The sequence below is a fragment of the Anabrus simplex genome, chromosome 2 (genome assembly GCF_040414725.1).
Source record: "Anabrus simplex isolate iqAnaSimp1 chromosome 2, ASM4041472v1, whole genome shotgun sequence".
Classification (NCBI taxonomy): domain Eukaryota; kingdom Metazoa; phylum Arthropoda; class Insecta; order Orthoptera; family Tettigoniidae; genus Anabrus; species Anabrus simplex.
The window spans coordinates 862,106,137-862,131,111 of NC_090266.1; the positions used below are offsets into that span (position 1 = coordinate 862,106,137).

At 37.3% G+C, this 24,975-nt stretch overlaps 1 protein-coding gene across 1 annotated transcript in view; it reads left to right on the forward strand.

The window, feature by feature from the left end:
* The window catches only part of Exn (Ephexin), a 256,905-nt gene extending 233,751 nt beyond the window's left edge, over positions 1-23,154 (forward strand). Inside the window, exons 15-18 of the mRNA XM_068226056.1 lie at positions 2,362-2,624; positions 12,281-12,443; positions 14,560-14,764; positions 22,784-23,154. Of these exons, the coding sequence (XP_068082157.1) occupies positions 2,362-2,624; positions 12,281-12,443; positions 14,560-14,764; positions 22,784-22,959 (807 nt within the window). The 3' untranslated portion in view covers positions 22,960-23,154. The remainder of the gene's footprint in view (positions 1-2,361; positions 2,625-12,280; positions 12,444-14,559; positions 14,765-22,783) is intronic.
* The last annotated feature ends 1,821 nt before the right edge of the window (positions 23,155-24,975 follow it).

Consider the following 24,975-nt stretch of genomic DNA (forward strand, 5'->3'; position numbering starts at 1 on the left):
TGAAAATCACGTTTGTTTCACAAGGGATGACAAATAACATTTTAGGGCTAGGAAAAATGTGAGCGTACTAAGCATACTAGCGAAAATTTGTGACTCGATAACAGAGGTACTTTCGTATAGATTTGATATGATGAGAATTGGGACTTCGAATTTACGACGTGCTAAGCGAGAAAACGTGTTAAACGCACTAACGAGGTTTCACTGTATTAGATTCTTTATATTCTCCTCTTTCATGGTCATAGTCATCTCAAGCTTCTTTAACATTTCCATTCTTTCAATATTTATTTTAATTCTTCTTGGTTTAATTTCAGTTTAATAAATAGGTACTTTTCTTAACCTTATATTCTACTGTAGTCAGCAGTACAAAATCAGAGATAATTGACTTCGTAAAACAAAACCAGAATGTTATTAGATATTTTGTCTTCTTAGACCAGTGATTTCTGGAGGAGATATCATTTGCCAGTGATTTGAACAGTCAAGGCAATTTAATAACTTCGGTATATCAATATCAGTTCTTGCCTCAATTATATGCCAACCAGCAACATCCTTACACATCATCCAAATAGTCCCAACCAGTATGAACTCTAATATTGTAATGGAGTCTGCTATTATTATTATTATTATTATTATTATTATTATTATTATTATTATTATTATTAGACTCTGGAGAAGTTGTGCTAAGCAGATCATCATTTTAAAATTAATAATGGCATACTACGGAAAACAAAAACAGGTCTGTAATAATAACATTATTTGACTTTAAGAAGGCATATGATTGTATACATATACCTTCGATGTTAAAATTTTTACAGAATTTTGGACTCCAACCTAAATTAATTAAACTGATAGAATTTACCTCAACTAATACCATATCAAAAGTAAAGTTTAGATGAGAGGTTTCTGAACCATTTTTGATCAAAACAGGTTTAAGACAAGCCCCCACCATTATCACCATTACTATTTAATTGTGCATTAGAATTTATAATAAGAGAATGGTACAAGGTCAAACCAAAGAACATAGAAGTGGAAGCCCAAACAAAATTTAAGTTTAAACTGTTTAGAATTTGCTGATGACCATGCTCTATTGTCCAACAATATTCAGGAAACTCAATACCAAATTAAATCTCTACAGGAAATAGCACAAAAAATAAGTCTTACAATATCTTTGAAAAAACTGAGATCATGTTTATACATATCCATCCATGATTAGAACATGCATAAATAAACAGTATCAAGTTACTGGACAATGGAGAATCATATCAAATAAAACAGTTTAATTCTGGGTAAGAAAGGAAGAGGAAGGCCGAGGAAGAAGTATCTTGATTCTGTGATGGACAGGCTGAATTTGAAAAAATATGTTGACTTGAAATGCTCATCAGAGGAGAGACAAATGTGGTTGCAGCGACAAGGCCTTGCCTTTAAAATATGATGATTATAAGGAAATTGAACCAGTATTGAGCACAATTAGGAAAAAAAACATATTATTCTTTGGTTATCTTATCAGAACACGGGATACCAAAATTAGCAGAATAATTGAAAAATTATGGAATAGGAAAACTAAGATTAAATGGACCTCCAGAAATTACGGAGGATATTAAAGAACTACAAATAACAATAGACAGTCTCAAAATTAAAACAGAAAAGCTTAAGATACTTCAAGACACACACACCAGGCTGCAGACCAAGATCAATAAAAGGTCTAATGGGAGGTTATTTTCAATGGAACAGAGGGGAATCTCTCAGAATGAAAAAATATGGGCTGATAGGAAATCAAGAAATCCTTTGTATAATTGACTAGAGTGGTCCAATGTAGGCCATAAAATGTAAAATAAAAAATAAAATAATAATAATAATAATAATAATAATAATAATAATAATTATTATTATTATTATTATTATTTCTCCAGACAAAAAGTCAAAGGAAACTAACTGTTTTATGTGCCACAAAACGTCATATCGAAAGCAGTAACCATGTTGATTGCTTCATCCAAGCGATCAAGTAAATCTAAAATAAAATATTGTCGCCATGTTTGTTCCTGTCTCGCACCCAATTTGATATGACACATAATCTTATGACAAACACCTTGGAAGTTATTAATTGCCATAACTGTTCAAAATACTGGCAAATAATACATTCTCCATAAGTCACTGGATTAAGAAGACAAAATAAATAACATTTGTACTGCTGACTATGGTAGCCAATGCACATAACATTTCTGATACAGAAATTATTGATTAATTTTTTCTTAAATTTTCACCATTCCTCAAATAGCTCTAGAAAGAAGATAATAAAAGTCTATCATAGTTAATTTTTTCCCTGTATTCAAGTATTAACTTATTGTATCTATCTGATTTTTTCAGGTTGTGCAGGATTGTAATGAGGGAGCCCGCCGAATGGAACGGATGGAAGAAATTCTAATCCTAAGTCGACAGCTGGATTTTCCTCGTGAAATCAAACATGTGCCTATCATATCAAGCTCACGTTGGCTTGTCAGAAGTGGTGAACTGATCCAGCTTGTTTGGCGAGGAGATGATGCCAAGCTTACCTTTGGCAAGAAAGTCTCAAAAATAACATTGCATGTGTTCCTTTTTACAGATTTACTAGTCATCACCAAGAAGAAGAGGTAAGTTCAAAAATTAGTTAATGAAAAGTTATTTTTTTAAATTTCATTTTTTAAAATTTTTATAATTTGCTTTACGTTGCACCAGCTCAGATAGTTCTTACAGCGACGATGGGATAGGAAAGGGCTAGGAGTGGGAACGAAGCAGCCGTAGTCTTAATTAAGGTACAGCCCCAGAGTTTGCCTGGTGTGAATATGGGAAACCATGGAAAACCATCTTCAGGGCTGCTAACAGTGGGGTTCGAAACTAATATCTTTTGAATGCAAGCTCATATTCATTATTCTTAGTGATAACTTGTTAAATACAAAAGGAACCTTGGACTGTCCTATCATTTCATTTTCAGGTTCTTTGGGTTTCATTTGCAAATTAGGTTTAATTTGGATTTGATCCAATATTTCCACCAATCACTTCAAATGGTGCAGCACTTCTCTCAGGTCATCATTGTCAGTCTAATTGTTTTGTATGCTAGTCGTTGACTTTTGTGTTCGGCATTCTGCAAATGTATAAGTAAGCTATTAAACCATCCATAATTGTTTGTTTGTTTATTTGTTTGTTTGTTTGTTTTTTGTCTATTTATTCCCTCAAATTGTAGAGACCATTTCAAGGATGGTGAATGGATAAAGGGCATAGCCCCTGCATTCACGAATGTGCCTCCATCCCCACTGAAAATTGCAATATTAAAATACAATTTTATTCTACATAATGTGCTTATATACAGTTACCGTATTTAAAAAAGTTAGAGAAGAAAACATACTGTACATACATGAATAAACCACGCATATTTTTTCAAAATTTGGCAGGGAAAAGATAAGGTACGATTTTGTCCAGCGTGAATAAAATGATTTATTACCTAGACTAGATTGCCTTCTCCCCTGACCATAAATATTCTACAGATTTTAATTCAGTTCTGTTCAGCCATTTTCTCGTGTGTATAGAAATGACAGAAATGTACAAATTGAATTTCCTTCTTAGTTCGGACAAGACTGATACACAAATACCAATATTTCAAAATTCTGACCACATTACAGACAAAACTCTTATATTATTTTCGTAAATTATGCTATCTCCAAAACATTCATTTAAAAGTCTATCAATCACCTAGTCTGACCTTGGTTCAAGAATTTAGTCTTAGTTGCATCATCATCATCATCATCATCATCATCATCATCCAGTTACTTCATCCAGCTCCCACCTGGTTGCAGTGGTTATGGTACCTTTCCATCTTCTTCTATCCAACCAGCATTCTTCATCTTTAACTGTGTCCCAATCCAGGTTTTTTCTAATTATGCTATTTTTGATAATTTTCATCCACTTCAGTCTGGGTCTCCCTCTTGCCCTCCTCCCTTTTATCTGGGTCCTAATCATCCACTTTGGTATTCAGACATTCTAAGTTTATATCTCTCTATTCTGCCATAAAGCTTTTCCATTTTGATTTCCTTCCTGGTGTCCTCATTTCTTACTCTGTCCTTTGTTCCTATCATCTTAAAAATTTAATTTTACTGGTCTGGATTTTATTCTCTTTTATGCCAGTGTCCAGATCTTCACTGCATATGTCGCTATTGGGCATTAGTATACCTTACACTTCTTCACCTTTTTACACTTCATTGATATTTCCTTCCTACACACCAGGTTTCTCGCACTCTGGTAGAATACATTTTCCTGTTGAATCCCTTTGCTGATCTCCATGTCCATCCCTGCGTCCTGCATTAGTTTGCTTCCCAAGCACTTGAAGCTCTCCACAGTTTTAAGGTATTGTCCCTTTATTTTTATAATTCTTTTTCCTTCCCTTTCTCGTGTAGTCACCAGCACTGTCTTACTCTTTCCCACGCTGATTTTCATTCCATAATTTTCAATAATCTCGCTCATGTTGAGTTGCCCTTTTACTTCCTCTATCTTTGCTCCCCACACCACAAAATAATCTGCAAACAACATTTTCTCCAGCTCCCTGTCCCCATATTTTGCCTTTGCCTCCTTCACAATTTTGTCCATAACCAATAAGAATGGCTGTGGTGATAGCACACTTCCTTGTCCTAGTTCAGTTTTATTCCAAAACCACTCTGTCCTCCCCACATGCCTCTGGACACTGCTGCAACAATTCTTGTACATTTCCTGCACATATCCTATAATATGTTTTCCAAATCCTTTGCCACGTTACATTCCATACTCTTGCTCCGGGAACATTATGTAAGCTTTTTCTAAACAGAGGAAAGTCATCAACATCTCTCTTCTGTATTTCCAATGTTTTCCATTAACTGCCTCATACTGAAGATGGGGTCTTGTGTTGATCTTCCATTTCAAAAGCCATATTGCTCTTATTGTAGTTGTCCTTGTACCTTTCTTCTCATTCCCTTTTGTAGTACCGTTAGAAATATTTTTGCTACCCGAGATGTGAGGGTGATTCCTTGATAATTATCATGTATCTCCTTTTCCCCTTCTTAAATATAAGTAATTATTACTCCTTTACTCCAATTGTTTGGTACCAGTTTTATCTTTTCATTTTTTTCCCTTCCAAATAAGTCTAAATAGTCTATACAGCCATTGTAGACCAACAGGTCCTGCTGCTCTTATTTCTACACACAGTTCATCCAGTCCTGTTGTTTTTCCCACTTTCTATCGTTTGACAAGCAGTTTCTACTTCACCCACTATAATTTCAGTCTCGGATTTCGTCTCCTTACATTCTACCTGTATCATCTCATGAACACTCCTCACTTCAAAGTCCTCCTACCTTTTTTTTATCTCTTCTGGTTGAGTTCTCTCTCCTTTTTTCCTTTCACCTGTTTTGTGTAGACCTTTTCTCTTCCTTCTAAAAAAATGTCTTCATAGCATTCTGTTACCACTGAGCACATCCCTTTCCATCTCTCGTGTAAATCTTTCCTAGCTTTTCTTCACGTACTACTTACTTGCACCTTCTTCTGATTTTCCAATACTTTCTTCCATTTTATCCCTATTCAATGAATGCCATGCTTTCTTCTTCTTTTTCACTGCTTCCTTTACCTTCTCATTCCACCATGGGGTGTCTTTATCTTTCACTTTTCAGTTATTCTGCCACAAGCACTTTCTGCACACCTTACAAATGCCTGCTTGAACTTGTCCCATTCCAATTCCACGCTCTCCGCCTCAATTCTGTGTAGGTAATTGTTTTCAGTTTATATTGGAATTTTTTTTTACTTGCATTTCTTTTAATTTACATACATTTTTTCACTCTTACTATTTTTCATACTTTCATTTTTGCCACCAGTGCTCTTTGGTCTCCATCTAAGGCCACCTCTGTAAAGGCTGTTATGTGTAACAACTGTCCACCAAGAAGTAATTAATTACTGTCTTTGTTCTTCTGTTTCCCCATCCATATCCTGTAATCTCTCTACTATTCTTTTTCTTGAGCCTCATATTGACAACATTTAACCCATTTCTCACACAAAAGTCCACTAACCTACGTATCTCTCTTCATTCCTTTTTCCATATCCAGAAGCTCCAGTTACTTCCTCATTCCTTTTCTGTTGCATCCTACCATTGCATTATAATCTCCCATAGCAGTCACTTCCCCATTTTCCTCTCCAGTATCTCCAGGGATTTGTCCATGCCTTCTTCTTTAAATCCAGTCTGGGGTGCATATACTTAGATGATGAAATCCTTAACTCCATCCTCCATCCTTAGCTGTATGCTGATTACTCTATCCTTTATGTAGTCCACTTTATCTACATACTCATCTAAAATCCTCTTTCTTATTATCCACACTTCACTTTTTGTATTTTGTCCTCCACTCTAGTAGAGAGTATATCCCTTCCTCAACTTCCAGTTTCATTTTCCACTCCACTTAACCTCACTCAATCCCATCATAGCTATTTTCCCCTCCTTCGTAAACTCAATCGCCTGTTCTGACTTTCCTGTCGGGGACACAAGGTTCATTATTGACACCTTCATAATATTCCCTTCTGGTCTTTCACTTCTCACAGTTCTTCGCAGCATAAGAACTGGGTGTCAATTCTGAGAAACGTCCTAGCCTTTTCCGAGGCTGAATTAAAAATATCAATTTTCATTTCAGGCTGTTATTATGATGGGGTCACCACTCCGAAAGGCATTTTAGAGCTATTGCCAGCAGGATATCTGGTCGCTCCTAACATGGAGTACAGATACATTTTGCAGCCTCCCGTAATATGGAGTCAGCTCTAGTTAATGTGTTCCAGTGTCATTTCCTACACTGAGGGGACCATCACGCTACCTATAAACAAATATTTGCCCCAATTTGTCCTCTGGAATTCAAACTTTATCTTCATACTGTGATCTTCCCTTCTTTTAAAAACTCCAAGCTTTTTCATCTACTCCACTGACAGCTTGGAACATAACCGCATACATTAAATCAGTAAAAGTAAATTTCCACCTGTTTCATACTATATATTTGGTTTAAGCAAATTATTCGTAGGACGTGTTTCGTTCCTTAGGAACATCATTAGCTACTTTACATAACATAGGTAGGTGAAATTACAGAGAATTTTCTTAACATATGAATAGTAACACAGTAATGGTTTCCACCTATTAAATATTAATATGTATTTACAATATTATAAATTACATGGAACTAGTTTCGACCCACCTAGGGGTCATCATCAGCCATATTAAAGCATACATAAGTTTTGTCGAAACCTAAAACATGTTATTTTTAACTGTAATAATCTTATGGACTTCATAATTTATAAAGTGAAGTGTGGTAATGAGAGGAGAAATGTTAGTATGGTACCGGTGAGTAGTAATTAATAATACGAGGAATATATATACAAAGAAGTTTGGAACAAAGTAAAAATGGGGTGCTTAGTGTTGTAAAAATATGAACTCATGGATTTCAGTAGTCCTCGTACTAAAGAATACAATGTAAAATAACACTTATAAACATATATACAAGTATGTACAAAGTCTGGAGAGTAAAAAGTGATACTCTTTTAATGCCGAGTTGGCTTAAGCAGAGAAATTAGGCATTTGGTGTATTAAAGCTGTGTTGACCGGCTGTGTTGTTGATTGTTGGACGTGAAGTTATTTTTGAATTTTTGGTTAAGAAGGTGGATACTGCGCGTGGATATATTAATTCTCAGTTCTGGGCAGAAACCAAATTGGACCTCACGCTGCGGTGTGTGTAGTATAGCTCGCATAGCTAGTATAGCGACTCGCACACCATCATTCTTCTTCTCAAAAACATCTTAAAGTACCTTGTTATGCAATAGTGATTTAAAAAGATAAAAATACTTAAAATATGTAAAAGGTTGAGTGGGGCAGTGAAATGGGACGGAAAGATGGATCTACTTATGTTCTATCCTAGTTTAAAACCATTTGCTATTCACTTAAATAGATGTTAAAAATTTGTTAGTGTACAGCACTTTTGTTCATCTGTGATGTGTGTGTGTGCTTTTCCTACTTGTTCATTTAAAAAAATAGAAATGTTCATATCGATGTCCCGTCTTAATTAAGAAACTATTCTCTTCAGCTGCTCTTCTTTTCCGAGGCGAGTATTGTCGTTGGATTTAATTTGGTGAAAATGGGTCTCTTGAATTTTGTTTATTAAGGGATCCTCTGAAGCTCATTGCAGTCTTAATGTTGTTATGCAAAAGCTTTCCCAAAATCTGCAATGAAACAAAAATGGAGGATTGCTTTGTATTAATATGTATTAAAATCTGCACAGCGGAACCTAGTTTTTAAATGAATGGTGTCTCACCTTGTTATGTTGGTAACGTACTGTGTCCTTGGAGGGGTCTAGCGGCAACAGATGCAGCTTTCCGTCTAGTGAAATAACGATGTGTGTGTTCTGAAGCTTCGTCCTCCCTCGGGAGAGGCAAGGCTGTGGAGTGGGGAGGAGGCGTGTCTCTTACGGTCATGGTTTCAATGGCTTCAGAAGAGGGGGTAGGTGAAATGGATATTCGGGAGGATGGAGGTTCAGTCGGTTGCTTTCTTTTACAGTCTGTGTTATTTTAGCCAGCATTTATCTGGATCATCTTGAACATATCAGAATAACAGGACAAATAGAAGGGTTTAACCTATGGATACGCTTTGTAGACGATACCTTTATAGTCATAGATCAAAGAGCAAATAATAGTGATAACATACTTAACTCTTCGCGGGCGGAAACATATATGTTCCGTTTGAAAATCGCGGGTTTATTAGCCGAGGAGGTACCCAAATATGCTCAGAGATGGCAGGAGCTGTTCTCTTAACTCTTCCGGTGAGGGAAATCCCTGCAGTATCTTGCCAACATAACAAGGTGAGATACCATTCATTTAAACACTAGGTTCCCTTGTGCAGATTTTAATACACATTAATACAAAGCAATCCCCAATTTTTGTTTCATTGCGGATTATGGGAAAGCTTTTTCGTAACTACAATAAGACAGCAATCGGCTTCAGAGGATCCCTTAATAAACAAAATTCATCAGACCCATTTTCACCAAATTAAATCAAACGATAATGCTCACATCAGTAAAGAAGAGCAGCTGAAGAGAACAGTTTCTTAAGTAAGACGGGACATCAATATGAACATTTCTATTTTTTAAAATGAACAAATAGGAAAAAAAAACACATCATAGGTGAATGAAAGTGCTGTATATTAACAAATTTTCAACATCTATTTAAGTGAATAGGAAATTGTTTTAAATTAGGTTAGAACATAAGAAGATCCATCTTCCCTTCCCATTTCACTGCCCCACTCAACCCTACTCACATATTTTAATTATTTTTCTCTTTTAAATTTAATATTGTTTTAAGCATAACAAGGTACGATTTTAAGATGTTTTCTGAGAAGAAGAAAATTCTCTGTAATTTCTCCTGCGCAGTGTAATGTAGCTGAAGATGTTCATAAGGAATGAAACATGTCCTACAAATATTTAATTTGCTTAAAGAAAATATGTAGTATCAAACAGGTGGAAATTTACTTTTATTGATTTAATGTAAATAAGATTTGATGTGGGAAATGAAGCTGATTTCTTGCAACATAACTGCTTAGTCGAGCAGCTTGTCTCCGTACTCCCAAGTCTTCCCAGCCCAAACTTTGCAACATTTTTATAACGCTACTCTTTTGTCGGAAATCACCCAAAACAAATCGAGTTGCTTTTCTTTGGATTTTTTCCAGTTCTTCAATCAAGTAAACTTGGTGAGGGTCCTGTACAATGGAATCGTACTCTACTTGGGATCTTACCAGAGACTTGTATGCCTTTTCCTTTACATTCTTTCTACAACCCCTAAACACCCTCATAACCATGTGCAGAGATCTGTACCCTTTACGCGGTCACCCCAATGAAGATCTGTCCACGGGGCGAGTTGGCCGTGCAGTTAGGGGTGCGCGGCTGTGAGCTTGCATCCGGGAGATAGTGGATTCGTATCCCACTGTCGCCAGACCTGAAGATGGTTTTCGTTTTCTGTGGTTTCCTATTTTCATGTCAGGCAAATGCTGGGGCTGTACCTTAATTAAGGCCACAGTCGCTTCCTTCCAACTCCTAGGCGTTTCCCATGCTATCGTCACCATAAGACCTATCTGTGTCGGTGCGACGTAAAGCCACTAGAAAAAAGTTCAAGTCTCGCAAATAGGCTAATTTTAATGCATATCAGTCTTGTTATAAACAAAAAATAATGGTATAATTTCATATTTCTTTCATTTTATTACTTGCTCTTTTTAGTAAAAAAGGTCATTAATTGTTTTTTGTTTTGTCGAAGCTCTGTGTTTCAGATGAAACAAAGCCTTCTCCACTTGCATAATATTCTCTTCTTCACGATCATTGATATCGTGCGAGTACATGAAGGATTTCACCTCCACTAAGGCGGCATGTGCTTCGGCTTCGACTTGGGGTTCACAGTCGTTTTCTTCCCCTTCATCACTCCTCTCCTCCGTACCTTCTTCACACAGCTCTTCAATTGTTTCCACTCCACATGAGAATCGATCAGCACATAGTTTTCAAAATCAACAGGACAGTGTCACTTTACCCCTTAATTGTTCCCAGTCTTCATTAAAGACATTGTCATCACTATCTTCATTATTAGCACAGATATTTTCAGTGGAGTCTATTTCTGCCGCACGTAGCTGCAAGCTGAAACCACCTTTATGGAAACAGTTCACGACAGTTGGCTGGGACACCTGCTGCCAAGCTGCTACTTGAAATGAATCGCTTGTAGTAAATCTATTTTCTTCTTCATTCCTTTACCGACATCCAACAAGTACACAGCAGTTAGGCGCTTATGGTAGATTTGCTTGAAACATTTTATTACCCCAAGATCAAGAGGCTGCAACACGCTGTACAATTCAGAAGGAAACTTACAACTTTCACATTATGAAGAAATTACGTGTCCTATGGATGATCACCACAATTATCCGCAAAGAGCATGACTTTTCCTTGTGCACCCATAGGGGCATCAAATGACCTTAAAAATTTTGAAAAATTTTCAGTGGTTATCCAAGGTTTTTAGTTTGATTGTTATTTCGGGTAGATTTTATGTGTTTTTAAAACAATGTGGTTTTAATTACTATCCCACTATGACTGGCACACTCTTATCATTGTCATCACTGTTCACTCACAGCAGAATGGTTAGTTGTTCTTTTGAACTTTTCCCACCATGGCAAGGTTCACCCTTCAGCACTAGTATTCTGTGCGGAAGGACACTGTAAAAAAGTCCGGTCTCGTCTGCGTTATATACGTCATGTGGCTTATACCCCTCCAGTAGTGATGGCAGTCTCTCGAACCACAGCTCCTTACCTTCCGTGTCCACAGAAGCACTTTCTCCGGATACCTTCTTGAAAACTAGTCCATGTTGCACTTTAAATTGAGCGACCCATCCATTCAGTGCAGTAAAATTATCAATTTTCAATCTTGCAGCTATCTTCTGGTCTTTCTCCCGTAATATGGTTCCATCTATGAGAGTACTGGAAGCCCTTGCTTGCTAGTACCAAGTGAATTGGAGGATAATCTCCAGCTGAGTGAATGGAGGTTCTCTTCCAGTTTTCTTTTTTTACTTGAATTGCCACATTTATCAGTTTGCTCTCTTATCTCGTTCTTGGCAAATATGGAGTTTGAAGTTGAAAACTCTAATCCATGACGTTTAGCGATATCTACTCTTTTTTCGAACGTATTCGATTGAACTTCTTCTATAATTTTCAATCGTTCTTCGAGAGTTCTTGCTTTTTCACGGGAAGTGACATGTCATGAATAACAATATAATACACAGGAGCTAAAGTGAGAAAGCAACGTAATTACGAATGATAGATAAAATTGTAATCGCCACACACCACCGCGGCACAGCACAGGATCACTCAGAATGAAATAAAACTGCACAATGATGGCTTGGCGCTTTGGATAGAAGTATTGGCACCGGGAGGCTCATAGGTGTGTTTATATAGCATGGTTGCACGTAAATAATCTGCGCACTGCAGTCCAGCCTACATGAAGTTCGCTCCAGCCAAAAAACTTGTCAAGCTTAGAAACTCCTTATCGCTCGTAGCTCGTACATTCTCATGTAACAGGTTGCCACTATTCCATGCTGCTTTAATAATATATTATTGATATATTATTAATATATTATTATTATTATTATCATGATGCACACTGAAGTTTTTGAAAACATCTTTGTGGTATGTATGTCAGTATCATGGTAATGAAATTTTAAAATAAATAGTTTCTTGTTCTCATTGCAGCGAGGAGTGTTACACTGTAGTGGATCATTGTCCACGCAACATGGTGCAGGTACTGAGCGCTGAAGGCATGTCTCACATTCCTGTCAAGTTTTCTTCCGACAGTGGCCGCAATCTTATGTTGCTTACTATGCTTCAGAACCATGAAAAGAAAACTGTTGAGATGGTAAGTCGGTGTGTTTGAGAAGAGTTAAAGTAATTATATATTATGTCTATTGGTTTGCCAAGTATTCAACACAGCAGCTGATTGGATCTTCATATAGCTCTGCTGGAGGTTATGCTGTGATAGGGAAAAATCAGTTAAATAATGTTCTAATATATATTTTTTTACAATTTGCTTCATGTCGCTCCGACACAGATAGGTCTTATGGCGACGATGGGATAGGAAAGGCCTAGGAGTGTGTAAAAATGGGAAACCACGGAAAACCATCCTCAGGAATGCACACAGTTGGACTCAAACCCACTATCTGCCGGATGCAAGCTCACAGCCGCGTGCCCCTAACCATACGGCCAACTTGCCCGGTACTCTACTATATTAATAGAGGGAGGGATGGCTTTTACATTTAAAGAAAAGAAAGAGCTGACGTTGACTTGCATTTGGGAGATAGTAGGTTTGAACCCTACTGTTGGCAGCCCTGAAGAGTATTTTCTGTGGTTTCTCATTGTCACACCAGGCAAATGCTGGGGTTGTACCTTAATTAAGACCATGGTTGCTTCCTTCCCAGTCCTATCGATGTTCCATCCCATCATGAGTATAATACTTCTCAGAGTCAATGCAATATAAAACAAATAGTAAACAATTTTTAGGCTGATAGAACTCTCTAAATGAAATTGTAATGCATTTTTATCTTATTATGGCCCCTTATTTTCACAGAATGCAACATTTCAATCTATTATTCTGGTAGAAATCGCTAAGATTTCATGTATCAGTTATTTCGATTGTTGACTAAATGATAATTTCAACCATTGGTTACTGAACTGAATGTTATTTTTTAAATTTAAGAAAAAAGATTTTTTTTTTTGCTATTTGCTTTGCGTTGCACTGACTCAGATAGGTCTTATAGTGGCGACGGGATGGGGAAGGCCTAGGAATGGGAAGGAAGCGGCCGTGACCTTAATTAAGGTACAGCCCCAGCATTTGCCTGTTGTGAAAATGGGAAACCACAGATAACCATCTTCAGGGCTGCCGACAGTGGGGTTCGAACCCACTATCTCCCGATTACTGGACACTGGCCGCACTTAAGCGACTGCAGCTATCGAGCTCGGTATTTTAAAAATAAAATTGATTATTTGACTATGTACATATGCTGAACCAACAGAACAATTTTTGGAAGTAACACTCAGTCTGTTTATTTTTACTAAATATAGTACAGTAGAACTCGGTTACTTCTAATGTTTTTAATTCAAATTAATGAATAATTCAGACTTCTCTTGCAGTCTTTTGACATTACTGTACAACACAATGTTAAAAATTTGTGTTTAATTTGAAGATGTAAGTACAGTATGCGATACTTTAATTCAAATTCGGGTTCTTTCTGGATCCTTCAGGTTAAAATCAACAATGTTTTACTGTACAAATATTTATTACTTTGTTGCGGGTATATTATGTCACTATTGCTATTTAAAAAGTAAAATTTTTCTCCTTAATTAATTTTAGTTGTTTCATCCTGTTTATTTCTGGTTAATTTGATAAATAAGTGAATTATCTTGAGTCAGAGGTGTTGCTTCTTGAAGATGATATTGAATAGATTGTTAAGTTGCTTAGCCAGCCCCATGGTGTAGGGGTAGCGTACCTGCCTCTTACCCGGAGGCCCCGGGTTCGATTCCCGGCCAGGTCAGGGATTTTTAACTGGACCTGTGCGCTGGTACGAGGTCCACTCAGCCTACGTGATTAGAATTGAGGAGCCATCTGATGATAGTGGCCCCGGTCTAGAAAGCCAAGAATAACGGGAGAGAGCATTTGTCGTGCCGACCACACGACACCTCGTAATCTGCAGGCCTTCGGGCTGAGCAGCGGTCGCTTGGTAGACCAAGGCCCTTCAAGTGCTGTAGTGCCATGGGGTTTGTTTTGTTAAGTTACTTACTTACTTACTTACTTACTTACTTACTTACTTACTTACTTACTTACTTACTTAACTGTAATGTAGAGATGTTAAGTGTGTTACTGCTCTAGTAATATGTTAGTGTCATGTGTGATATTGATGCGATACATTCTATACAGGAATCTTGTAATCCTAAGATCCTATATTATTTTGTAGTTAAGAGGTTTTCCTTTACCCTAGGTGCTATCCTGTCCTCTTGAATCAGACAGACAACGATGGCTGGAAGCCATGAGTCAGCCTATGTCAGATAACCCAGATGAAAGGGTATATGAAGAGTGGGACTGTCCTCAGGTGACTGCTATTCATCCATATACAGCTTGCCAGCCAGATGAGCTGTCGCTAGATGTGTCGGATGTGGTAAATGTACTCAGGAAAATGAGTGATGGTAAGAGGACTACATTTCCATTCTTATGCTGTCTTAAAGCTCTTACATGCTGGTTTGTGTGGGTTTTTTTTGGTGTGTTTTGATTTTTTGTTCGTTTTGTTTCTGATCACTTCATAATTTTAGAAATTCTGTGAGTGACACCTTTGTAATTAGGGATCAGAAGTTCATGCTCTAAAATCTGTATAAATATTAATGCATTTATGCCCTTAAAAGTACCTAAATATACAACAAAATATGCATAATCAATTTGAGTTTATTACTATAAAATAAAATAATCTGTAACATAAGTAGTTATTCCATGGATTTGGTAGTGCCAGCCTCATCATTGGTGAATTCTTCACTATTGCAGCTTGGGAGTGACTGATGCTTTCCATTGTCAATCTTTGCTTGTTGTTCCTCAGCAAAGCTTGGTAGCACCAAAAACTCCCTTCTACATTGCATGAAGTTACAGGGGCATTCACAAGTGCTGCTAACTGTTTTGTAAATAATGAATTATATTATTGTTCTGTTGGTGTTGTGGGTGCTTTGCCTTCTAGAACATCTAAAATTTCAGGCAGTATATTATACCCAGGATTTTTGGAAAAAAACTTTGTTACTTTCTGTTTCACTGTTTCTCCTTCAACACCTGGAACTGCTTTTAAAGTGAACATGGTTTTGTTAAATTTTGCAAATGACCGGTGTAAAGGAATCCCAGCTGCTTCTGATGGCATAATAACTTAGGAATACAATGAAAATGAGCTATTATAAATACAAGGTTACTTTCTAATTCTTTACCTGACAGTATTTGCTGAGCCAGGTCAATAGATAATGCTTTGTTAGGATCTAATGCTTTTACAACTTATCTAATTTTTGGTAAATATTCAAATAATAGAGCCCAGCCTCAAGCCACGATCCCCAGCGCATTAAAATAGGTTGTGGTTGTAAGGGAGTATCAAGTGGTGCTGTTCTGAATATCTGAACCCCTGATGGAGTTCTTACAAATATTTTCTTAACAGATGGCACTGACTTCTCCACTAATGGATAGCATAAACAAATAGTCTCTGCTATGTGATGGAGTACATGTGCGAGACATGTTAAGTGAATTAAATGAGGAAAACTACCTTTTAACCTTATTCTTGATTTAATCATGTAACTAGCAACTAGCTGTGTCTGTTACCATGAGGAGTACATTGTTGTATCTAATATTATCAGGCCACAACAAATTAAATGAATCGATGAGTAACGGAGTTACTGTTGTGTTGTTAGTGACCTTTAGCTTTCTCATTTGCTTACACTCACAGAGCATATTACACATTAGTAGAAAATGCGAGGGCGTGCATTTATAAGCGCAATAAAAATGATAATATATTTTCAATACGCCATTTTAGGGCATAAAACCCTAAATATGATGCATCTATTAAGAAAGACAACATATGCATTTTAATGCACTATGAAAGTGGTCATATTGTGTTCAGATATCAGTGATTTGCATGAATAATTTACCAGCATATTAATACATTGGTGGGAAAAATTTATGCAAATGCTTGAACTTCTGATCCCTAATCATAATGTAGAGATAAAGGCAACATTTGAGATGAATACTTTGCACGAAGCTGAAGATATGAACCAGCTTTGTTGGCAGTATCATGTGGCAAATGGAAGAAAGTTAGAGGCATAGATTTTACCAAGTAATATGCAATAAATGATATTTATTTATTAAATATCCTGACAGTTTGAACCCTATTGTACACGAGTATATTAGGGTTATAGTTTTGATCTGTTTTTAAAAATTATTGGTCCTTAACACAAAATTAGGAAACTAAATTATTGAAGATGTGGTGAATGAACTTAAGGAACTGTGTGTAGCAGCAGGATTTCCTGAACAGATGTTATAATAGCTTTGAAAGTTCCACATTACAATTGTTTAGGTGACACTGAAGTTCAAATTTGTCCTTCCAAATATGGCACAAAAGCACTAGTAGTCGCCTGCAATGTTAATTTTGAAGCGTTCAAAGTAGCACTTAAACTTTCCATGGCCAGAGAGAAACTGAGTGAGAATGAATTTGTGCACTAATATTTTACACTGGAGTAGACTATATATGTCGGGGAATAAATACTTCACTTATTACAGAACCCTTTGTACTTGATGTCCAGAGGTTGTTCCACTGTCTTATGAGATGTTTTGATTTGGGTGATTTCTATATTGGATGAGGAGGCTGCTTTTGCGAGGATGTCTGCCTTATTTGCAGGAGAACCAGTGTGTCCTCGGATCCACGAAAGACAGACATGGGGGCACTGCTGTGCTCTAGATCTTATAGTAGCAGCTATTGGATTGACATTGTGCTTGTCGTTGATTGTGTTCAATGCAGCCTGTGAGTCACTTAGTATCCGAGTGCTACTCTTGTTGCATTTATACCACTCCACAGCAGACTTGATGGCCCATAGCTCGGCTTGAAATACTGAGCAGCTGGATAACAATTTGTATTGGGCTGAAAACACTTTCCTGTTATTCTCGTAGACAAAAAATGCACATCCCACTTTGTCAGATTCAGTGTTATTAGGTGTGCGAGAGCCGTCTGTGTAGATATAGTAGTCGTGGTTGAGCGAGCAGCTACTGCAAGTATAAGTCTTGAAGTTACTAAGGTGACTGGATTCCAGGAAGTGACAGTTTAATCAGAAGTATCAGTACTCCGCATTATATACTACACAACCTTTGTTCCACTAATACTGTATTGTGCTTTATCGTTTCGTCCTACACTTGAAAAGCAGAGGGCTAAGGAAAAACATCTGCAGGTTCAGAGAGGAATCATCCTTCAAATTTTTCATGCCTATCGCACAATATCTACACAAGCAGCCCTTGTCATCACAGGAATTGAACCCCTGTTCTTTAGTGCCATCGGAACGACTGAACTCACGCTCATGAAGAAAAACACATCATCACCTGCACCAGTTCTTGAAACCACACTGGGGAAGAACTTGTGCGTTTGTGCCATGTTTGGAAGGACAAGATTTGAACTTGAGTGTCACCTAAACAATTGTAATGTGGAACTTTCAAAGTCATTATATCATCTGTTCAGCAAATCCTGCTGCTACATACAGTTCCTTAAGTTCATTCACCACATCTTCAGTAATTTAGTTTCCTAATTTTGTGTCAAGGACCAATAATTTAAAAACTGATCAATACTATAACCCTAATATACTCATGCACAATAGGGTTCAAACTGTCAGGATATTTAATAAATAAATATCATTTATTGCATATTACTGACGGATATGGGATATTTACCCTTGGCTGCGTTTCGGTTTTTGTGACCTACAGAGAAATATACTTGTTTAGAGTCAAACATGGTGTCAGTAGTAGTAGTAGTAGTAGTAGTAGTAGTAGTAGTAGTAGTGGATACGGAGCGGAGCAGTTGTGACATCACCCAGTTGTACTGAGTAAACTACCGAGTAAATGTACTGTAGTAGCACGTTTAAACACGTTACTGGCATGACTACGTAAAGGTATTTCACCCATCTATTCAATGACCTTTTCTCACAACATAACTGTTTTGCGTAATACAGCAATGTTTTTTTTCTGCTGCAGAAGCTGACTTGCTCATTTCATCCTAGTGATGCTTCTTGATATGATCCTACAAATTTGACACTACACCACCACCCGTCGCGTAAATGCGGCCGCAAAATTAGCATTTTGCTGATTTTTATCATCAATAATTTCAAAGAAATGCCATGCTTCAGACGGTCTTCTTGGTATTTGTGGTACAAATTTTTGTAAACATTTATTAAATTCCCTTAAATATTCTAAAACATGAATACCATTTAAAAATGGGATTAAATATCAAACTAATACTACATTTATTATCTAATATACTTTGCGTTATCTACAGAACACAACAAGCAGAGGAAATATAGACGCAAATTTAATAAGCACAGAATGAATGCAGGTACAATACACTTACAAGGGGAGGCCACGACGTTCGGATCACGGAATATCTTCAAACTTTGTACACATTTAGTAGTCCATTAGGACAAGATAATGTGCAAGTCATAAGGCGTACTACTAAGGTGTTCTTGAGAAAATCGCAAGAGAAGTTTTAGCTTCGAATGTGTACTGTTGCATTGCGATCTGTGAGCACGAAATGGCGGTGGTAGAGTGGTTAACGTTCAGGCTCTGTAATCGTTGCTTCGAGTCCCGCTTGTCGTTTTGTATTTCAACACTGGTCATATTCTTTCATGTATATTACAGTTCAATGATAATATACTGAAAAAGGTGTATTTGCATGAACTTTTATTGGATTTCCAATGTTATTTGGCTCTTTACTAATTTTTATCATTACAAAAAATATCTTTCTTTTCTTCTTTCTTAATCTGTTTACACTCCAGGGTCGGTTTTTCCCTCAGACTCAGCGAAGGATCCCACCTCTACCGCCTCAAGGGCAGTGTCCTGGGTCAGGGATACAACTGGAAAGGATGACCAGTACCTCACCCAGGCGGCCTCACCTGCTATGCTGAACAGGGGCCTTGTGGAGGGATGGGAAGATTGAAAGGGATAGGGGAGGAAGCGGCCATGGCCTTACGTTAGGTAGGGGCCCTACATCCCAGCATTTGCCTGGAAGAGATGCAGGACACCACAGAAAACTACTTTGAAGATGGCTAAGGAGGTAATCGAACCCCCCTCTACTCAGTAGACCTCCCGAGGCTGAGTGGACCCCGTTCCAGCCCTCGTTCCACTTTTCAAATTTCGTGGCAGAGTCCGGAATCGAACCCGGGCCTCCGGGGGGTGGCAGCTAATCACACTAACCACTCCACCACAGAGACGGACTACAAGAACAACATTTATAATTATAAACAAGTAAACGACCAAATGCATAAAGTTTTCCTGAAAATGTATGCCTGTCGTGATTTGCGAAATCCCTCATACCTGACAGTGAAATTGGGTAAGGTACCCGGAATTGCTTTGCACCTGGACGCTTACATATGAAAGAATATGTCCAGTGTTGAAAAACAAAAAAGCGATGAGCGGGACTCGATCCAGTGACCCAGAGGTTACGGAGCTTGAACGCTAATCACTCGATCGACGCCATCTCGTGCTCGTGACCGCAATGCACCGGTACATATTAAACGCAAAAATTCCCTTGCGATTTTCTCGAAAACGCCTAAGTAATACGCCTTACTACTTGCATATTATGTTGTCCTAACGGACTACTAAAAGTGTACAAAGTTTGAAGATAATCTGTAATCTGAACGTCGTCTCCCTTTGTTAAACATGTGTCATGCGGTACACTGTGCTCTGGTCCTCCGTGAGTACTTGCAGTTGTAAGTGGAGGGGATCGGTGGTGCGCTCTACCGCTACAACTGGATTGCTCATCAGTATTACTCGCTCCACTCCTGGATGGTGGTAGTAGTAGTAGTAGTAGTAGTAGTAGTAGTACCACCCTTGGCCATGCAGAGAGAAGGGAGATGACAGTGTCTGTCTTACTCGTCCCCTTACTGCGATGCTGTTGGTCCTCTATCCCTTGCACACATACTGACCGGATGTGCGCTTCTATGTATTTTCTTTTCTACATCACACCGACACAGGTAGGTCCTATGGCGACTATGGGATAGGAAAGGGCTAGGAATGAAAGGAAGCGACCGTGGCCTTAATTAAGTTACAGCCTGGTGTGAAAAAGAGGAAACCATGGAAAACCATCCTCAGGGCTGTCGGTGGTGGGATTTGAACCCACCATCTCCTGAACGCAAGCTGTATTTTCAGAACTCTGTTGAAATGCTTATATTTTAACAAGTAAAGAAAAATGCAAAGCTTGGTAATGCAGTAATCATGCCTGTTCACTACACATTCCAAGTTTTCTTGGAGGCAAGGTTGAGTGGTTCGAATTCAGTTCATAGTGACTTTTGGTGCCCAGTGAGAATGTCACAGCAGAGTCTCAGGTTACAGTTGTAACCCTCCTACTTTACCCACACATGCTACACTCTTCTACGCTTTGACTACATTGTCCACTGGCTTGACAACTTCCTTCTCAAGCAGCAAGTAGCTATGCACCCTATAAATTCTCTCTCATTTGTCTATACAATACTGCATGCCTTTCATCCTCTACTACCTCACAGTCCATCAGCAACAACATCATAACACTCAAAGCAACAAAAAAATTCACTTGAAACTAACAAACCAGAGAAGTATCCCTGAAACTTGCAACTAACAACTCAGAGTGATCACCAGGACGCACTATTAGATCTCCCTCATCGTACGAGATGACGAGCAGTCAGCAGAGCTAGTCGTCCATTTCATGAGGGGTAGTGGGCTGTTTTATCGTGTATAAAAGTGAGGGTTTTTATCTGCTTTTAATTTAATTTATTGTTAACTCTGTTTTATTCTGTTGAGTCTGTTTTAGTTTTTGTGTATTTTAATGTTTTTTAACTTATTTCAACATCGTCGCCATAAGACCTATCTGTGTCGGTGCAACGTAAAGCAAATAGCAAAAAATAAAAACTTATTTCAACTTAAATTATATTTATATGATTGCACTCCAGGCAATGCCTTATTCTACCTTAATCTATTTTCTCTATCATTTTATAAGAAAATAAGCCATTGCAAATTAGATCCACTGATTGTTTTAAATTCATATTCATTCACTTTTAACTTCTAGTAAGTGGATGAACTTAAAATTTTAATTATCATTAAATTTTGTTTTGTATCTTAGCATTAGGGGCTGATGACCTGGATGTTAGGCCCCTTTAAACAACAAGTATCAAAACATAGAATTCTACTTACAGTATAATTGTCCATTTAAAATTGCTGCCACATTGAAATGCTGTTTTAGCAGACCAGGATGCTAATCATCATTTTACACACAAAAAGAGAAAACAAAAAATACAGTTTTTTAAGTTTACTGAAAGAATTGTTAATGTGACAAAGTGAATAAATATATTTTATTTTCCCCTTTAACAGTGGACATTGTTACCAAATTAGTGAATGGTAGTTTGTTGGAAATTTAATTAAGAGCCTCAGCAAAATAACTATCGCACATTCATTCAGAAGATGCAGGAGATTTAAAGACTTGATTTGAAATTGTTGTACCTGTAACTTAGAAATAGTATGTTTCTGGGCATGGGCTTCTGTTCAGAACATACAATTCTACTTCTTTTATAATTGTCCACATTTTACCAGTACGTCATAGTGTTGTATTTCATGTTCTCAACAGATTGAAAATTTATAGGTCATATTAACTTAGTTGGCACTGAAAGAGAAAGGCTTCCTTTTTAACCAGTCTCCTTTGATATGTAGAGTTTTGTTAGTTACTGTAAAACATGAAACATTCTTGGATGTGTAAAGTTCAGTGAGCCATGTGACCTTCATTTCTTATGTCAACATTCTGAACATAAAAAACATGAGAAGAATATGTTTACTCTTCCCATACATATCAACCTAAGTTATGAGTCTACGTAGTAGTCTTCTTGACCTTTAGGTCACTAACTCCCAACAGTGCCCAGTTTGAAAATGTGCGTGCTTCAATACTCTCTTTTGCAAGTGCTACATGTCTGACTGTGGAAATAATTGAATCACTGAATGTGGCTGCCTATGACCAACTGTGTATGTGGCAGAAATGAGTATATTTTGATTCAAGAAGAGCAGTTGGCTTTGCTGCTTCGGTACTTGCTAAAAGTGCCTATAAAACTGATGAAACCGTGTATCGCTATCTTCAGCTAGTTTGGAGATATTTGAGGTGAAATATTTCTCCGGCTCATATGTGCATAAATCTGATACAGTACATTAAATCTGTGACGTGAGAAATTTAGCATCATTCGTTATGTTCATAAAATCAACAGTAAAATTTATTCTAATTTAGGGTTGAAAGCTCTGTCATCATTAGTCCATATACTTGCTATGTGTGAAAAATTGTTCTCACTCTAAAAGTTTCTGGAAAGTTTATTTGTATGTCTAGAAACTTTGTAAATATTTTAGATTTTTAAATTCTTATTTGAAAGTTTTTAGATTTACTAAATGTTACAAAATTCTTAATTGTATAATTATTTTTACAGGATGGTACCAAGGAGAACGAATACGTGATGGAGAAAGGGGCTGGTTCCCTGGTAACTACACCATTGAAATTGCTTCTGCTCACAAAAGAGCTCGTAACCTGAAACAGCGGTACAGACTTTTAGCGCTTTCAGGGAACTTCTTGGAGTCCCTGCGGAAAGAAAAACATGCGAAGTGACAGTAGATGAATTGTTGAAGCTTTTTGTTATTTTATTACAGAAAAATATATTTTTGTTTTGAAGATATCTTGAAAGAAATGTATATCGAGAATGAAGCTCACACCTAGAAAGGCTAAAGATACCTACAATTCTGTGGTTCTTTTCACACTAAAATTACTTACTTCCTGATAACTGTGATGTGTAAAAGGCTTCTCATGGAAATGTTACTTGGTAGTGACAGTTGATTCTCCTGATAAATAATACCGATTGATACTCCCAGTGCAGGGTATTGAATTTAAGTACACCATGTTTTGTTAAGGTGTTATTGTCAGCATTGGCATTTATTCGAGATGTATGTATTCTGTATGACTTTACACCAAAATACTCCAAATACTGGACATGAGCTGAAACTGTCAAGTCCACATAAGTATCTATATGTACACATATTGTCAAAAGTACCCACATCTCTCAGCATTGTGAGAAATCGTGGAGGTGTCCTCTGCATTAGTGGTGGTGATGTTTGTCGTTTGATGACTGTACTGAATGATATCTCTCATATTTCTTTAGTCTATGGGGGGTTACAATATTCTTCTGAATCCCATTAGTAACAGTTTTGTCTTCCTTTGTCAAATTTAACTTCTTTCTAATGGGAGTTGTTCGTAAAATACAGTTGCATGAAACGTGGGAAATCACGTATGCCGTAAAGTATGTCAGATTTATAGTAATACAACTATCATAACATAAATATATTTTTTCTTAATATTACACAAAATGATTTGTTGCTGCTGCTGCTACTACTTTGCGTAGAAGCTAACCATTATCACCCTCTTGTGCACTTTTACCTTTTAATGGCCTATGTTGAGTGTCTAATGGTGTCTGAACTTTAATTATAGGGTTACAAAATCATAATAAGAGGGTAAAATCCTTGACTGGATGGTCAGCTTTATGGTTTTCAGTTCAGAGGGCCCTGGGTTTGATTCTAGCCAAGCTGGGGATTTTAGCATGTCTGGTTAATTTTTCTGGCTTGAGGTCTGGGTGTTTGTATGCATCCTAAAACAGATACAGTAGAACATTTAGCATTTTTACAGGGACCAGATTTTTTAAACCTTAAATGAAGGTTTACCTTAAGTCGAGGTTTCAGCAGAAAGCACACCTATTCCAGAAATCTTTGCCTGTATGAACATAATGCACAGTCACACATTGTTTACTCAGTGACAGCAATAAAACAAGGAGATATGTACCTTACACACAATACTGTAGTTACAACTTTGTATTGTTTGCAGTGAAGATTCCTCTTGTGTTAAAGTACCCCTGGTATCTAAGCACCATAACTAGCTTTGGCTCTGATTGTTCTTAGGAAATAAATTTAATTAAATAATTAATGCATGCTTGGGTACAGCCTAACAAATTTGTTCCTTTGCACTATCATCGGATTAACAGAACCCAGCTGAATAATTGCTGAAGGCTGTGGTTGATGATCCTCACCACTTACACAGGGAAATGTGGTTGCTATATGGTGGATCATTATCTCACACATACATCTTCATTGTACACCGTTAACACCTCTTAGCATTCAGTCTGTAAGCCTCTGCAAATTAACTAAGTGCTTCCATAATCCTCCATTTGTAATCAGCTCTGTAGCTCTTTCTAGTTGCGCACCTTTTAAAACTTGATCTACTTCTATGTCTCTTGTTAAGAAATTGTTTTCAATGTTATTAAGGAATACGTTTGCTATTCCTGATAATAGTGAGCCCATGGTTAACTCTACCTTTTGACAGTGAAAGCAAAACTGCTTTGGTTTAAGATTGTTCGTATAAGGTTATACACGATTTTCCATAAGAGTTGGAAAAGATACAAAACTCGCACAAAAACATTAAAATCGGTAGGAAACAGCAGTCGTTTTGTTTTAAAATTCTCACGGATGTTTTCCAAACACCGGCTTACTCGTTAGCATAGGATTTTCTATCTCCAATAGTCTGAACATGCATATTCAGTTTCATTCGTAACAATTGTAATAGTATCACTCCAGAGGCTTG